The 18,949-nt window shown below is 40.8% G+C and overlaps 1 protein-coding gene across 2 annotated transcripts in view; it reads right to left on the reverse strand.

Annotated features, from left to right (window-relative positions):
- Window positions 1-1,369: 1,369 nt before the first annotated feature.
- The window catches only part of LOC145439314 (contactin-associated protein-like 2), a 39,627-nt gene continuing 22,047 nt past the window's right edge, over window positions 1,370-18,949 (reverse strand). The window contains exons 6-9 of one of the 2 annotated variants that reach the window (XM_080316822.1): window positions 17,881-18,035; window positions 10,155-10,293; window positions 2,880-3,062; window positions 1,370-1,511 (exon numbers count right to left, since the gene is read on the reverse strand). In XM_080316822.1, the coding sequence (XP_080172948.1) occupies window positions 1,507-1,511; window positions 2,880-3,062; window positions 10,155-10,293; window positions 17,881-18,035 (482 nt within the window). In that variant the 3' untranslated portion in view covers window positions 1,370-1,506. The other variant, XM_080316823.1, reaches the window with a different exon arrangement.

The raw sequence follows: 18,949 nt of genomic DNA on the forward strand, positions 1-18,949 counted from the left end.
TGCTATTCAAGACCGGATTTCGATTACTTATGTAGCCTTCGGCCGCATTCCGGGACATATAGTCGCAATGAGCTAACTGGACACCAAATACCCAGGTGAAACTGTCCATGTCCATTTCCGGTTACCTCCGGACTAATATGCTTTTTCATACAGTCTTACTATACGCATCGAAATCACTAGTGGTGATGTGATGAACAGTAACCGGTGGTGGTTAAGCTCGCGCGAGACGCGAAAATTTTCTCAGTTTCACGAATGAATTACGTCATTAATAATAGTATTTTCACATGTTACCATCAAATACTTATCCTTTCTCAGCCCATGTGATCAGACTCACAGGTAGAGTCGATGTAGAAAGTGTTTTCAAAAATTTAGGGCAAGTTATAAATGATGCTGCCTATGCGGGTGGGCCGATTGTTAGTAGTCATTTTGTTGCATGATATAACTTCCTGACCTCCCATCAGATTGTCGGTATAGTAGTAAGATATTGGAATTTCCCAAACGTACCAGAATAAAATTTCTTTCCTGAGGAGCACACGATTCCAAGTTCTGTGCTAGGGAGCATGGACCGGAGCATGGATTTGGATTTGAATAAAATAGTATTTTCGGTGACTAACTCTTTACTTATTTATTATAAAATTATGGAATTAGAAATTTTTCTACTGCAATAACTTCGCTTCTAGTGGTTGGAATTGAGCCAAATTTGGTGTGCATCATCTCTACTGATAGCCTAACAATTTTATGTGATCGGCAGAAAAATATTGAAATTTTATTTTTTGTTTTTTAATGATAAATTCAAAACTTTCTACTGCACGAATCTCGCTTCTACTGGCTTGAATGGAACCAAATTTAGTGTACAGCTTTTTATAAACCAACCGAACAATTTTATCAAGTAGCCAATGAAATCTGAAGGACAAGTTTTTTTATAACATCCCTAGTCCACGGCCACACAAATTTCCTTCTACGGCCGCAGGTTGTCCACCCCTGGGCTAGAATAATCAACATGACGTCACAGGACGTCAACGGTCGGTTTTCACATTCGTGTTCACACAGAACCTTTCAAAAATGTTCGAGTTCACTTGAACCAGAACCTTTCATGGTTTCGAAACATCACTACATTTTATTATGTCACCGTGAAATTGCTCCCGATATATCGGAACTGTCTTGGAAATAAGTCACACTCACACTGCCATGTGCAACACCGAAATGCACATTGCCAGACATCCTTATCTACTCATCAAATCCAAGTAGGCCTATACCACGTCTCTTCGATCACATTCAGATGTAGCTCCAGGCCAGATATTCTAGGACTGCGCAGAAATTATTCAAGTCCTCTTCACACACATCTGATATTCTGAATGCACGCACGATCTCAAGATATGATTTTATTCATCCAAATTAGTTTGAGCATATAACTACAGAATGGAACTTCGCAAAAACGACGATCATAAGATATTCTTGTCTGATTCCAGTCCGGGATAATCCACTTGCTTGATACCTTATTGGGATTTATACTGCAAGAGATAAATAGAGATGTTCAATGAAATCCTGCAAACGATTATACCTCTGGCAATTTCGTTTTAGTCAAGGGTATACTGTGCCGTCTTCTCTGTTTGAACCCAAACTTTATATTGAATCCACCTCTCACGCAACAAAAGCATACACTTTGTGACTTGGGTTCATAGAGTATGGATCGCGATTCAAACATAGGTCGGGAAGGGTATAAATTTGGATCGCGACCGCGCCAGAGCGATCTTTTAGTAACTATGTAACATTTGCTGAATTTATGGCAACAAAGAAAATTATCCCAGCTTCGTCCGTTCCTCTGCGGGTAGTTATTATTACTTGTCCAAGGTCACTCTGTTGGATACTATATAAATATATACGCGCAGAAAAGTGGGTACGACATGGCTCGAGCATGAAAAGGTGATGAACTCTGTATATACAAATTTTTTGATGTCATGAAAAGATTTGTATTATTCGGACATGGTAGAGGGAGGAGAATAAGGGGGCTTAACTACCGCATCCATGTAATAAAAACAACAAAAATGAATATCACTGTAATCGCAATTTTAAAACACCGATATATTCCTAGTATCGTCTATCACCGTCGGATACAGTTTTTATATTTTAGTCTTTGGGCGTGCAACGAGCCGATGTGGGACTATAAAAGACAAATATTTTTGCCGATACTTTCTCGGCCGGGACGTATGAAGACGTGGAGTTATAGCCAACATATACGGCTGCGCAAAAGACGGTGTTAAGAAGATCTCTGATTGGCCAAAACCTTCGAAGTTGATATTCCTGGTCGTCGAAATGGTCGGCACCCAATAGTCGCGCTCTTGCAGTCAGAGCCCCACAATACAAATCCGACCCACAGAGAAAAGTATTGCACTTCAATCTGAAATCGTGTACCTAACGCTGCATGTTTCACAGAGTCGAATTGCGAAAAACTGTTGGATTGTCGGCGTGTTCTCTATGCCCTACATGCCCGTAAAAACGCAGCGTATATACTAACATTAAAATTGCGTTTCTTTCGATGCGTGAAGATTGGGTCGCGAGATGTAACTAAAACTCAGATTTGAATCAGGGTCTTAAAAGAACCACGGATCTATATCCTCGTATGGATACTCATGGACGAAGTAAGGTCACTTATGTAGTTGTGCTGGACAAGCAGCCAAATGTTTGCTTGTTCATCAATCTTATCGGAATTTTACTGCAGAACTGGCGGCAATTTGAGGTCACCGTTGAAGATTAGTTTCAAGAATACAATTGTAATACAAATCTATAATTGAATTATTGAAAATATCAGCTGGAAACGATCTCCACTGCATACAATCGATGACGCCCACGTATAGCAAGTCATAGAAGCCTTTTCGCACCTGATCCTGTACATTGTAATCCCCCCAGTGTATGCCATCCGAATTCTTCTGCGCCATCGATGTCACCGAATCGCATTTCCGTTACGGGTAATTTCAACTTATCGGTCAGATAACCTTCGTCTTGTGTCATTGGCAGTCCATTTTTATCGCAGTTGCATTTCTCCTGTTTATTATCACATGTTCCTGTGACAATGTTGATATTATTCCTAAATCACATTAAAATTCAACAAATGCATTAATGATTTATTGATTGTGTTATCGCTGCAATAAATTTGCACTGGAAGGACGATTGATGAAAATATAACATCAATTCGCCTCTCTGGAACTACCTGTGTATCGTATAGCATCCAACCGGGGCCTATACGATAGAGTTATCGCGAATATCTGTTTTGTGAGCGTCGGCCTGTTAGCTCATGCAAGTGTCATGTACCAGACAAGGCCGTGAATATCGTAGGCTCCGATCCGACTAAGGCGGACTTCATTACCCCTAGATATGATGTTGTTGACAAAAATCATCTTGCGAAGTTCAAATATTCATAATTGAAGGTGTTTAGCACCTAATAATGCATCGAGTATGGTAGTCTATCTGGCGACTTACAGCAGTGATCCCGATATATCTCAAACACTGGATATCAGTAAATACTTCTGATGACTGCCTTGAATGAACTAAGCTCATAAATGGCATAGACAGGGGGTTTCAAACTCCCCACCAGTCAAATGAATCCGAAATGCTGCATCATGCCCTTTCCTTTGACTTGAATACTATAATATCAATGTATATATAAAAAGTATTGTATATATAATTTTACCACTGATCAAAGGGGTTTTATTCTAGCAAGTAGCAACACCTTTATACGCTAACAATGGAACTGGCAAAAATGCGATAATTGATTGAATACAGATATAAACCGACAAGACAATGGCTCTAACGACGATTTAAGTTGGCTCTATGCCAGGGGTGTTAAACTCAAATTGCGATGCGGGCCGGATTCAAGCCTTCAAATCACTCGCGGGCTGGACCAGTCAATTGATTCCAAAATGCTGACTTGTGCTCTTGCTTTTTACTTGAATACCTTAAAAGTATATATAGATAATACAGGTATCACAGGGTTTTCAAAGTAGCAAGTCGCTACACCTCTATTTGCGAACAATGGGATTGGCAAAAATACTACGATTGTCCGGTTGAATACAATTAAGAACAGCTAAAACTGTCGCATTAACGACGATATCAGTTGGCATGTCTGGGGGTCTATTGGGTCGAAAGTGACAGCGTAGTGCGAACCTACATATTTCAATTACATATTTGTGCAACTAATGTATTTTCCACGTAAACTGCATATAACGGTTCCGCATTGGCGTTTTTGCTTCTGTTAATAACTACTTTTTAATCCATTTTCCCATAGAACTTGGAACTTGCTGTGCACTTTTTGCTTTCTTGACATTGGGTGTCAATATCCCCGACTTGTCACCAGTGATAGCTAGAGTGAAACACCAGCGCCGTAGTCGGGAAATTATAATGGGGCTTATGAACATGGAAGTATTTCCTACAAAAAATCCCAACATTTGTTACAAATGTGCTGGAAAATATAATAATTTTTCAATCTACTCAAAATTGCCTCCCGGTTTAGATGAAATCGTTTGCCGGGCCGGCTGCGGCCCGCGGGTCGTATGTTTGACACCCCTGCTCCATGCTCTCTTTGCCTTAGTCGTAATCCGACGTTAGGACTGCGTATGAGTAGTAGAGAATGCAAAAGATTTAACTGTAAACGCGAAAAAATGAAGTTGTTATTTTATCATTAAATCGCGACTCGAGGTTGTATGTAGTCCGGAGACCTTTTGAGTTGGTAGTGACACAGCAACACGACCCATATATTTGAATTAGATATAACATAGATATAACTAATATATTATCCCTGTAAACTGCATATATTGGTTCCGCAATGGCATTTTCGCTCCAGTGATTATAACTATGTGTTTTGGTCCATTTATCGACGGATTCAGTGTGCAATGTCACCGACTTGTTCCTAGTGGCCAATGTGGCATGTGGACACTGGGCAAGTGCGATATTTACTGTCTTACATGATCATTTAATGGAAGTATTTCCTACAAAAAATCTCGACATTTTATACAAATGTGCCGAATAATATAAGTATGTCTCCATCTACTTAGAATTGCTTCTGACACCGAATGATATCGTCTGACGGGCCGGATGCGGCCCGCGAGAAGTATGTTTTACACCAGTGATAATAGACCGAATGTGGTCTCTGGCTGGCATTTTCAAGACCGCAAAATTCATCAGTCGTACGGACTAATAATTACACTGGACTGAACGAAAAATTTGTTGACTTTGATTTTGCACTTGCTAATTTTGGCGTGCTGATTCGGAAAATATCGCTGGTTTTCTTCCATAACGTCAAGTTGTTGCGCTACGACATATGCTCAAAATATGCAAATATTCGCGAATTTAGCCACATTGCTTTTCCATAACATGTAGAAATCTATACTTTTATCATATAATAAGTTATATAGCCGAGGGCTCAATTGAATTATGAAGAAAAAGGTACTGGTATCGATCTTGGTCGATGCTTTTACCCAGTTTTGATTAGAAGATGCAATCATCCGAGGATATTTCCGACATACATTCGATGCAAACTGCAGGATATGTCAAGAAAAATAAACACAGCTATAGGTTCAATGCTCCATTCCGCTCATCTAGTGTAACTTGAAACCCCTCTAAGCTCGATAATTTGGATCAAGATGAAGATATTAGGGATAGCGGGACTAATGATGAAGATTATGAAATCGGAGATTATTCAGAACGTAGAGTAGTCCGCTAACACAAGTTAAATGATCCTACATAGGCTTCAGGACTTGGAATATAAATATTCGGAATTTTTAGCATCCTTGCGAATTGAAGAAAGATATCTTGACAAAAAAGGGAAGATATCTCACTATCGATCGTGAGAAACGGCGTTTTCATCATAGGGTTACTTTCGGTAGCTTTGTGTAATGCCGTGATACTGGCATTTGCATGATACTGCTGGAAGAGCTGGGAATCCTGATTTACAACTCAAGTGAATGGCAAATATCTATTGGTAGCTCAAAAAGGATCCTAAAGTGTGGCATTCTGCAACGTCTTAGGGGTAGTAACAATTCCACACTCAGTTAGTCTTCGTGAATAATACAGAAAGGTTGAATGGTTGCAATATCACACGCACGATTGGATCATATGTGACAGCTTTGAAATATTATGTTTCGTAGTGGCCAGACAATAAGGTTGCACATTGCACATGTAACCCCGATACGCATGTGCCATTTCCATATGTTTATGTCGGACAGAAGACATTAAAAAAGCAAAAATATCGATATAATTTCCCGGAAAACCTAGGCATAGTCAGCGATGAGCAAAGAGAAAGTGTCCCACAATATCTGAAGATGCATGTTTGAGGTAAGATACCAGACTACATTGGAGCTTACATATGTTATCCAAATCTAACTATTGCTCCAGTATCAAATGAGACAACCCACATAATTATGAGTAATTAGCGTAAATTTGGACCCTGAAACTCGCACTTCATTTGTTCTGCGGAAGCAATATCAGCCTAAATCAACCAAATAAAGCAGTGCAAATGTTTATTTGAAGTCTACTGATTTACTTTCGGTTGCTTGTGGTTTTTGAAACGTTTTATACAATAAACACAGAATATTAAGAGTAGTACTTTTATGTCGGTTATGAAACAATGTGGTGGGTGCCTAACCCAAAAAATTGACGTGATAGAGAAATACGGAAGTTCTTTTTGAATTCAGCGCCCAAAAGTTAGTCAAGTTCTACTGTCTGATCAAAGTCAACACAAATTGTGTTGACCAGTGTAATCGACCGTGAAACACGCACTCTCTTGTTTCAATACTGAAAGACATACCTTTTCCAACTGCCCGATGAATATGTACAATTCGGCACTATATGGGCAATATTTTGGTGGCGGTACCGGCATTTAAGCCGGATTTTCACTTTGCCACTCTATATGTATCGCTATAGTGAGCATAGAGGGTTAAAATTTATTACGAACTGAAGATATGTCTAATCTCTTGGGAAACCAAACACCGTATCAACCACAAACTATTTGAACTTTGCAGGAATTGTAGCGAATATTGACGACTTATGGCGAAATCGCGTGTCACGCGTCAGTGTTGAATTGAGTGAGGTACCGACAAAGTAGTGTAATGAGGGAGTGCCCGACTTCTTGATCGTGGGGTCGATCTAAGGTAGAGATGCAATCAAATACCTGCTCGGTAACATCACTCACATCCATAACTTCCCTTGGGGCTTAGTATTATTGAGATTACATGGAGGGTTGGTGCAAGACTTTGAAAGCCTTACAAGGCCATATTTGCACCTTCCTTGTCCAGCGGCATATGCACATCATGGAATCATGGCGTGTTTATGACAGGGCTTTGGAGCAGCCGTAAATTTTACCTGCTCCAGCTCCGGCTCCGGCTCCGGAGCTTTCTCCTATCCTACATTAGCTCCGGCTCCAACTACGAAGCCGCATTATTACCAATGCTCCGGCTCCAGCTCCGGCTATGAAAATTATAGAATGGGTCTGTCTATATCAAGGGTGGCCAACCGGCGGGCCAAATGTGGCCCGCGAGAGGGTTTTAAGTGGCTCGCGAGGTAAATTTCCTATTATATTATCGAAATTCTGTTATTTTATCGAAAATCAATGACTCAGACTGTGAACTTGCAAGGCCAACCAAAAATTACAAGTCTGCGACACTTGGGATGTTGATGACTAAAATATCAGTTCCGACGCATTGGTAGATCTAGGGTCAAGTCACATTTTTAGTAAATCGTCGTACATTACAATAAACTATAACAGTAGTGAAATTTTTCTTCACGCCTCGCATGTTCAATTGTCACATGATTTTTTGCTTTAATGCCTACCCCCTCCTGAAAATGAAAAAAACGCCTAATTTACCCAATTGAGACTAACTGTATTCGCAATTACGGGCGAAATTCTTTTCGCGTTTGCGCTCGCAGAAAGATCGACGACGATGAAATGTAGGCATAAAATGATTGTCACATATTACAGGAAACCTTCGATATCGATTTGTCCAGACGCTGAATAGTCGTGTCCTTGCAAACTGATCCTAGCTGGCGGTATACATTAGACCCGCAATATACTCAAGTAATAATATTATTGACCTTGTTCATTCATAAACTTTGAAAATTTTACCCGCTTGGCGCGGCTAGTGGACCGCGCACTCGTTCGTCCATTGCATGTGCCCCTTTAGCCGAAAAGGTTGGCCTTCACTGGTCTATATAGATTACTAATCTCCCCATTGGTTAGTTTTCTATAGTAATCTAGAGTCTGTCACCCGTCAGCAACATCGGATGCAGCAACGAAGACATAGGTGCCGCCGTGCCGGCTTTTGACGTCATAATGAATACTTGTCAATTGTCGATAACATCATAGTTGCACTAGAACGCACTTTAATCCATGCCATTGCTGTGCTCAGCATTAAAATTCAGGCCTGCTGTTAAATTATGTGAAATCAGCAGATATGGTTGTTGCATTTATAATAGCATCTTATGAAGTACGTCGGAGCCGGAGCTACTCCTCAAATAACGGGCTCCAGCTCCGGCTCCGGCTGAATTTTATGTAGAGCTTCGGCTCCGGCTCCAGTTCCGGTAAAAATGCACGGCTCCGGGGCTCCGGCTCCTTGTTCCGGTTCCGGCTCCAAATCCCTGGTTTATGCACTGACCGTCCGTATGTACATCATGAGTCGGTATATATGCTGCAAAAAAATACATCAACGACAAAAATATACAACGTAAGTATCATTGTTACGCCATAAATACAAAATAATTCCATAAAATATGGCGAAACGTACTCACCCAAGCTTTTTACGTAATAACTCGCGAGCACAGCTAGCTAATTCGCCCAGTAATGGGTTGATGGAAAGCTGAGAGTCGGCAGTTGCCCCAGTGACTGTAGCACTGAGTTCCGACACCACTTAGTGAAGTGGTTCTCAACTGGTATGTCGTGTCACATTAGTGCGCCAATTTGACTACACAGGGTGCCGCGTGATAATGTGGTAAACAAGGTCGACAGCAAAAATTAGGAAATCCATATGCTGAGGATGACATGGTCGGTCGTTATATTACTTTTGCCCGCTCAAGACACACAATGTACAATGAGATGTGATGAACAGACACGAGAATGTCAAAACGACCAATTACGCTCTCCCAATCTGGCATCATCTCAGCCAATGCCTGATATAACGGTGTTTGATCTTGATCTTTTATGTTCCCGACTTCCTCGGTCTTATAGGCCTACTTCTCTTCATTGAATTAGACCTTGATTTTGTGGATCTCTCGGCCTTTGTTGTAAGTCCGATGTAGGTTCAGCAAAGTGCGGGAGGGGAATCTCAGATAAATGTCCGACACTTCGGAGCATGCTGCTGCCAAGAATTAAAACGGGGCCTCCTCTGTCAATAGCACTTACGAAGGTGATATCCAAACAAAAAGTCATCAACCGGGTAATTGGGTCGGGATGTTGAACTATGGATGAAACCATGAAACAGTTTACTTTTTTTCTGGTTACCGTCATCAGCACCTCGGACACATGGGAAGGGATTCTTGAGTCGATCTCGGTAGGACGCTGACCCACAACGCGTTGGTATTGCATAGGTACACCTTTATGCTATCTCGCTACAGCGGGTGCCTGCAGTTCTAGGGTGTCGCGAACAATTTTCCCTTTCAAAGGTGCCGCGAGGTCACAGAGGTTGGGGACCACTCGCCTATCGGATCCACAGCGCGGGAGTTAGATGAATTCATTTTTTACAGTTGTTTTGCGTCATGAGTACGGAAGTGAACGAGATAAAACATGGGTTCTCAGCCTTTTCCTAGCCATGGCCAATTTCCGATTTGAAAATGTTCAGTGGCCCACCTCTTATCTTACCTCTATGAAGCGGAGATATAACATTAATTCTGCTGAACAATTTCTATGCATATGGACTATCCAGTAGCAGTTGCGAAGCTCGGTGTGCTCCATAAGCTATGGCAGACGCAGTTTTAGTCTAACACCGTAAATGCATGTGGTACCGGCGGTGTCGAACAAAGGACAATAAAAGCAGTAAAGGCTTCCTTATCCTGGCTATACGACAAACATTGACTATTTTCGAACTATTTGATCGGTACACGATCAGGGTACGGTACACTTGATTGTCGCATCAATAGCGGTCCAGCTATCACTGAGATTGATTCTAAGTTACCTGTTTCCCCACATGCGCAATACCCTGGTCTTTTAGATGACGCGCCACCCCAATATTTCATTTGTTCGCCGTCCCTTGATGACCAGTATCCGAACAAGTTATTGAGGTCGTGGAAGAGAACAGAATTCTGACATCGGTACTGGACGGAAATATGATCATATCACCATTAATAATAAACGAGAAGGAATATTTATTGCAAAAAAGAGCCCTGCTGTTTATACTCGCATGGTTAGATATACTTGATACACTACGTAACAGAATCGGGTGAAATTTTTGTTTATCTTGATATTTTTATTGCTTTTGGGGTGCTGATTCGAATTATGTCAACAGGTATTTGCCATCATCGATCATTCATCCTCTATGGGAGTAGGGGTCGGGCTAAAGTGCACTACATAATAAATAGCACAAATCGCATTTAGTATTATATGTCAACACTACCAAGCTGTGGAACTCTATACATATATTTTTAATAAGTGGAGGAGTTTCTAAGCTCAATAAACTCCTAAATGCTGAAATATTGTTCGGATCTGCATCATAATAGCGGATTTGGGTTTGCAACGTAAAACTTTGCTTTCGGACATTTTCTTTCTTCGTTCGAGGGTTTAATATGTTGGTGGTTGCTATCATGGCAGAGTCACATTTCTGTTAGGATAACTTGTCATTGCAAAATTGATGTCACTTCTTCCAATATTGAAGTCGCAATTCGTAGCAGACAATGCAAAATTAACCAGATTAATTTTTGTGTGTGTGTGTGCGGATATTTCTTTTTAGAAAACGCACTTCAAATAAGCCACATAGCGGACAGGTTATAGACTGCATGTCAGCATGCCTAGGGAGTACCAAAGCGAGATTATAGACTCAAAACTTAACACGTGGCAGCTGTTGATATCATCTTGGTGGTCAGTCGAGTTTTTACGGCAGGTCGAATTACGTCATTTTCCATTCGGGGGTTCGGAGAGACAGAACAAACATTATGAAGACTGTTATAAATTTTTTGTGATAAGCAAGGGAATGCTCTGACTTATCGAATTATACTTTTCGGTTGCTGAATCCGATTCTTAGCTCAGCCTCAAAATTATCTAGTCCGATTTTTTTCGATATGAATTTTGCCCAATTTCATAAATTGACCAGCTTTCAAGTTTCGTTAGTGACATTGCGGTAAGAGTATAATAGCAACAGGTCAGATGTTGGTATTGAAATCATCCATCGTGAAACCTGGATTGCTGTAAAATAGAATAACTGAGTTTCCGGTGAACTTTAACCAGCGATTCTTAAACATCCTTCAATCAGAACCCCTTTCCGACTTTTGAAATACCATTTTAGTTGGTAGCAGCAATCATCGTTATACATCGCTCGTGGTTGAGGATTGTGTTTAGTAGCTTCATACTAAACTTAATAACCACCGTTATCTTTATACATAATACATCTCTCCTGCAAAATACTTCTGTCATTGCATTTTGTGACAGGGCACACCGCTCTTTCGCAAAATGTAAAATTTGGAAACAATAGACGTTACATTGATCGATGTTCCTACGTAATGTTGGAGAGAATGGTGCAATATGACACAAGGTGTGGTACTACGAGTTTGCTTTGAAACATTAAAAGACACAGGATCAATGTTCCCGCTAAATCCTCACGAGTCTACGCGCACTCACCAACTAACTGTGCGGTCCTTGGCAACAGTTTGTAACGATTAAAAACGGTGATCCCTTCGGCTTTTTGTGCTCAGCTTGGATTTTCTGTGCGCAAATACCGTGTCTGCACTGCGCAATTGCGTACGCGCGCAGCTTAGAGGGAACATTGCACTTAGACATGGGGTGATTACTTCACGAATGTAATCGATTGCGTTTACGATTACTTGTGAATCCCGCGATTACGGTTACAGCCAAATCAGAAAGTAGTCGATTACGATTACGATTACGATTACTTTTCAAAAGTAACCACGATTACTCACGATTACATTTGTTTTGCTTCTTAGAACTAATTTCAGGAGAGATATTAGAAGACAATATGAATAAGGCTTGCGATGAAAAGGTCTAATGAGATAGCAACTTTCTTTATAAATCATACGTCATTTGCTTGTTACGTCATAATGCACCCATTGACCACCTCTATGCAGGACTATTCGTCGCACCCGACGATTTGCATTCTTGTCAGGTCCGGAACTGCCACACCCCAGACTCCCCAATAGGACCGGGAGCGAGCTCTAAGGGGACTAAAAAGTATTTCGAAAACCAACATATTTTCAAGAGGGTTAATTAACTTGAATAGTCTGGTCCTTCCAATCTGAGCCCCAACAATGCAAATGCCACCCAGGCACTCACAGAGGAATGAAGACATGACAATTTGTGTGTGCGTCTCACGAAAGTTTTTCTTTTAGTCTGCTACGTTTGGGCGACTACAGTATCTTTTGATAAGACGGGGGGTCACGAATTAGCAACATATAATATTGAAATTATAACAACATACCAGATGCTACAATTATGAATTACTTGCCCCCAGCTCTACCGGTAAATCTGAATGAATAGCAATATAATGCAATTACCAATATTATTGACGAAATTCAGTCATCAGCTTGAAAACTGACCACCCTATGGGGCCCCAATACCCAGGGTTATAATGACTCGAGTCATGAATCGACTCGAGTCGCGATTCTTTAGTGACTAGACTTGACTCGAGTCATTTTTTGTATTAAATCGACTTGTACTAGAGTCATTTTGCATGACTCGAACCAAGTCATATGACTCGAGACTAGAACGGCCAAGACAGACATTCCATGTAACTTCGAAGAATAGTAAAGTTACCATATTATTTGTATTTCGTCTATCAGTCCTGATACTTGGAAATGGGGCCGTAAACTGTGAAAACTGATGAAAATTACTATATTATGAATACGAGCCATTCTATATCACTCGAGCAGAGTTGAAAAAAGTGGGTTGAACCGGATTGATCAGAAAACTGATCTGTGACTCGTACTTGGACTCGTACTCGAGTCAAAAAATATGACTCGGACTCGACCCTATACTAGCTGTCTGAACTCGGACTTGACTCGGGGGTGGATTGAAAATGAATCGACTTGACTCGAGTCAAAACTATAAAAGTGAGATTGACTTGTGACTCGGAACATTGTAACCCGGTTACAACCTTACCAATGCCAACGTTTGGAGGGGGCGACGAATTGCTGTTTTGGTCCTGATTGTACCTACAACCCACGCTAACATGGTGTATAAGCGGGTGGCTATGGCGACAGGTATAAATGTCGAGTGAAGAATTGTGAAATATCGATTGGCGCCCGTTTCAAGTAGTCATATGAGAATAAGATAAAGTAAACTTAAAATTCTACTTTCCACTTAATACAGATAGGCCTACTACAAGCTGCCGTTATGCCGTTACGAGAAACGGCAAAGAACGGCTCGGTTATGATATATAAACGCAGTTCTAGATTCAAACCATCGAAATGTTTTGTTAGACGAGTACAAAACTTCAAATCTTTGTCCGGTGCACGTACAATACATACGTATAGTACATAGATAGGCCTACTGTTCGCCAAGCAGCAACGGTCAAACTGCGTTTAACTATAAGCATAACCAAACATCAATACATAAGTTACTATTTGAAACTAGGCAAAGTGGTGATTATTATCTTGCTACGAGGTAGTGGCGTCTGGAGTGTATTGATAACCTGATATACAGAATGGCTTACACCAGGGGCGGGCAACTTCTCCAGTCGGCGGGCCGGATATAAGAAAATTAAGTATTTGGCGGGCCGGATTGCTTATTCGCCCATTTATCCACATATACAAGGAATAAATCGTATTTAATCAATGTCACTTCAAAGTCATGACGAGGATATAATGTGGATTTGAGAACAGCATTGTCATACAGGCGCCGCCATGTCTGCCTCTCTCTGATCATAGTGTCCTATATGGTATGGACACAAGCAAATCTCACGGCTCATTGAAATTGGTCTACGTCACACTTGCCATTTAGTCAAAGGTAATTTGACGGTAGTTTTTGACGGACTTGCCGAGCATTAAATTTGATAAAACGGGTATCAATCGAAAGTTACCACGGTGCTGGTTGCGAAAATATAAATTCTATTTTGCTCGAGGTTCTGGAATCCCCCAAAATCAGCCTTGAATGTTGCATTATAACGGAGTTTGGTATTGTGACGCAGCCATGCCGTCTGAGCAGCTCAGGAGCAAGCGTGTACGAGAGTAAGAGTGTGAATGCTCAATCGGTTGCGCAACAATGGCCCATATGCTTACGGTTTAGTCTGTTCTTCACCTGCTCTCAAACGGCGTCGTTGCGTCACAATACGGAACTCCGTTACAATGCAACATTCGAAGCTGATTTTGGGGGGTTCCAGGATCACGAGTAGAATAGAATTTATATTTTCGCAATCAGTACCGCGGTAGCTTACGATTAATGCCCGTTTTATCAATTTTAATGGTTGGCATGCCGGTCAAAAATAACCGTCAAATTGCCTTTGACCAAAGGGGAAGTGTGACGTAGACAAATTTCACTGAGCCGTGAGATTTGCTTGTGTACACACCATATAGGACACTATGCTGTGATCAATCAACTCACGGTGCAATCTCTAATTAATATTTGAAGGCGTTCGATAAGCCCGGTCACATTATCATAAGCCCGGGCCACATTATCATATAAGACGGAAAACTGTCCGTGGGCCGGACAAAATCCCTTCGCGGGCTGGATCCGGCCCGCGGACCGTATGTTGCCCGCCCCCGGCTCACACTGTTCTAACTATCACACAACAATGTACATCGAAGGACGAGTAAAGCTAATACTTCTGACGTAATAATGAGCAGTGGCGTTTGAAAATCAATCGTTTGCGCTATCAATAACCTGTAATAATATATCTTCCTTGTTCACGAATGTTCGGTTATGTCAGTGGTTCCCAACCTTTTTCCACCCACGTACCATTTCGAGGTTTTATGCAGTGCTCGCGTACCACCTACATAAGTTACGCGTGTTGAAGGCGGTCAAAAATGTTTCCATCGTTTATGACGTCACAATCAAGTATTTGACCTATGCGAGGCGTCTACTATTAAACTATATATATATCGACTTTTCAATTAGATAAACTAAAAAGGGCAATTATTAACTATTAAACTAGACATTATCGGCCAGGGTTAATGGGATTCATGGAATTGTTTTTTCACCACCAGTCTCAAGAAGAACAATATAATGAAATAACAGCAAACAACCAACGTCAATTGTTTTAATGCGATGGCTGCGTTTGCTTATTTTCCACTAGCTCAGCGGTTCTCAAACTTTTTCAGACACGCCCCCCGTTTATGATAGTGAAAAAATTCGCGCCCGCCTTATCGTCATATCACAAAATGCAACCAGAATGCTAGCAATCCCATTGAATAATTTGACGGCATGAAAGGTTATGACAGTTGATAAGAGAATTCTAAAATATGATATTAGGACTATACACAGATCAAAAACAAAGAATTGGAGGTAAATCGCGCGAAGCGCATAAAAAATTTTCGGTTGGCCGCAGCTTCGCGCTCCCCTTCAGATGCTTTCACGCCCCCCAGTTTGAGAACCATTGCACTATAGCTGGTCGATGTGTGACATATGTTTGCTCATAGCGCATCGAAAGTCATGCATGGACGCAACAAGTCGGTTTCGTTTCTTCGACTTGATGGTAATCAGAGATGAAAATCCTTGCTCGCACTCCCGTAGAAGGGAAAATTAGCAGCTGGGGAATAGCGTTAGAAGCTAGAATCGAGTACGAGGAGGCCATGCTAAGCCTGAAGTTTATTGGAGAACAATCTTTGTGTTCAACCCCACCTTAACTAATAACTCTCTTCGGTCGAAAAAAAACACAGAATCTACTCGCGTACCACCTGGAAGACCTTTGCGTACCACTAGTGGTACGCGTACCTTAGGTTGGGAACCACTGGGTTATGTCATATTCATTGTACAAATAAAAAGTAATCGTTCTTTCACAAAGAAATCGATTAGATATGTGAAGTAGTCGATTACGATTACGATTACTTCGGATTTTTTTCGAATGTAATCGATTGCGATTACGATTACTTGAAAATGCTGTAATCGTCGTAATCGATTACGATTACTAATCGCGATTATCCCGTGTCTGCACAGGATGTCTGCTTTTCCACAGAACCAAACTGCTTATCTTGATAACATGAACGAGTTTATCATCATTAATCTGTTTATACCGCTAAATCGAAGGCGTGTGCTAATCATGCTCATTCATGTCTAGTTCGGATAAGAGCCTACTGTCAAATTAATCGGAATCGAGGGAAACTGTTTCAGCACAATTTTTCTTCTTTATTACCATGTTGTAAAGGCCTTCTTTTGCATCGTCTATAATTATAGACAACCATATAGGAATGCAGACTGTTTATTGTCAGCTCAAATCAGAGGAAGAGGAATGATGCGACACATAAAAAAAAGTTGGAATCGTGTGCGTCTCGCGAATGAAGCTTTTTTGGTATGTCTAGGCGAATCCAATATAATATGGATACATGTCCTGATAGGAGGTCAAGGAGTATAACGACATGCAGCAAAGGGATTAGTGAAAACTGAAGATCCATTATCCCTTAATCTGATCACACGGGCTGAGTATGAATAAAATGTTGACAGTAATACGTGAAACCACCAACATTATCGCAGATATTCTTTTAGGAAGTTGAAAAAGTTTCGTAGTCCGCGAGACTACAAGCCTTCAAGTAACTTTTCCTGACATTTATACTAGCTATGGTTGTGCATATATATATATACAATAATCGTACGGGGATGCTATGCTTCCACAAATAGAAACCATTGTACGCAAGGTATAGTAGTATGTGCAACTACCAATATTATCGACAAAATTCGTTCATGAAGTCGAAAACATTTTCGCATCCCGCGCGACTAGACAACTAGTACTAATAATTTTCCAGAATATTATTACTCATAATTTTGGTGCGAATAGTAAGCCTGCGGGCGCGTTCTGATTCTTCATGCGCTAGGTATTTCACAAGAAAACAGTGATGGCACAGAACTTCACAAGGGCTATCTGTGATGCGAAGTCCCTAGTAGCCAATTAAGCATTTATGTTTTGCGTCAATGTGGTGCATTACGACCCCCGGCTGGAATACGGCCATACGTTATAGTAGTAGTCGGCATGCAGCAATAAATGTCAAAAAGATTGAACACCTCCGGTCTAAGTTAATTTACACAAACACATTTGAAACAATAGGTATTTTGCATTGCTTACTGTAAATAAAGGATGGTGGTAAAATCCAAAATATCGGTAATACGAACTGAAGTAGTGGTTCTCAAACTTTTTTAGACACGCCCCCTTTGTGATAGTGAAAATTTCTTCCATCGCCACCCCCCCTCTCTATACACCCTTATCTTCATTTAACAAAATGCAATCAGAATGCTAGCAACGGATAGTTTTACGACATGGAAGGGTATGACTGTCAATGTGAGAATTCTCAAATTTGAAACATGGAATAGGCCTATACACCGAGTAGTAACTATGAATTACAGGTAAATCGCTCATAGTGTGAAAAGAAATTTCAGTTAACCGCAGCTTCGCGCCCCATCAGATTCTTTCACGCCCCTCCCCGAACTTAGCACCCCATAAAACATAAAGTAATATTCAATATGAGGTTAATGGAGGGGGTGGTTAACTAAATTTTACAGTAGGCTATACGTGAAGCAGTGTATTGTCATACCTTAATGTACTGCTGACATTGTTTGGAATGATTTATAATCTGTACAATTTTGTCCATTGCGATATTATACTGTGGTCTGTTGGAGAAGCAAGCTCTACCGTTGCACCTGGTTGCCTGCCTCTCGACCGTCGAGTTGTGCCCTATTTCTGTAACAGCTGAAAAATAATACATTGACTCTTATTAAGATCTGTTAAGACATCGTTCTGATTAGTTTTACGATGCTTTGATGTTAGGCCTAGTTCGTTCTTGATGCTCTGAAGAACTGCGGCAATCTACACCTCGGGTCTCCATTAACATAGCTCACGGGCGTATTTAATCCAGGGACATATACATGAACAGCTTCTTGGAGGTACAAAACTTCAATATACAATTGAATAGTATATTCATATTGAAATGAACCCGAATATTTTCGGCTGACACTCGTCAGAGGTAATCGGCTGCAACTAGTAGAGAATTTAAAATAACAGCGTATATCTACAATCGTAACATAAAATATGACGTTACCAGCACGAAATGTCGAATACAAGAGCGTTCAAGGTACTATTTTTATATAATACACGAACTCTTTAGTACACGAACTCTTTAATACACGAAGCCAATCTACTTCGATCAGCTGCAGTAGACTCGATGATCAACAGATCACTTCGCTGCAGCTTCATCTTGCAATCGTAAAACATATTGGCCAATCCTATGAACTGTGAATCGTATTCGTACACATCTCATTTGCTTTGAAATTGACACTGTAACCATTTTTTTTTTGTATGTGTCCGTGATTCTGAGGTTTATGCTATTTTGTTGCCTGTTTTGTTATTTTGCGATGATGAATAAAAAAAATTCTCTCTCTCTCTCTCTCTTTTGTTGACACAGCCTTGGCTGGTGTATTTTGGCTTCTCTCCCAGCGTGTGTCCGTCAAACCGTTGTTGTACCGACGATTTGTAGACGATACTTTTGTCATATTCAGGAATGAGTTGGACTGTGATTAATTTCTCATCACTTCAACTCGCCTCACCCGACTCTGCTATTCACAATTGAAAAAGAACGAAATAACTCATTGTCATTTTTGGACGTT

This window comes from Botryllus schlosseri, chromosome 5, assembly GCF_051294905.1.
Source record: "Botryllus schlosseri isolate E-star chromosome 5, Bs_hap1, whole genome shotgun sequence".
In the NCBI taxonomy this organism is placed as follows: Eukaryota; Metazoa; Chordata; class Ascidiacea; order Stolidobranchia; family Styelidae; genus Botryllus; species Botryllus schlosseri.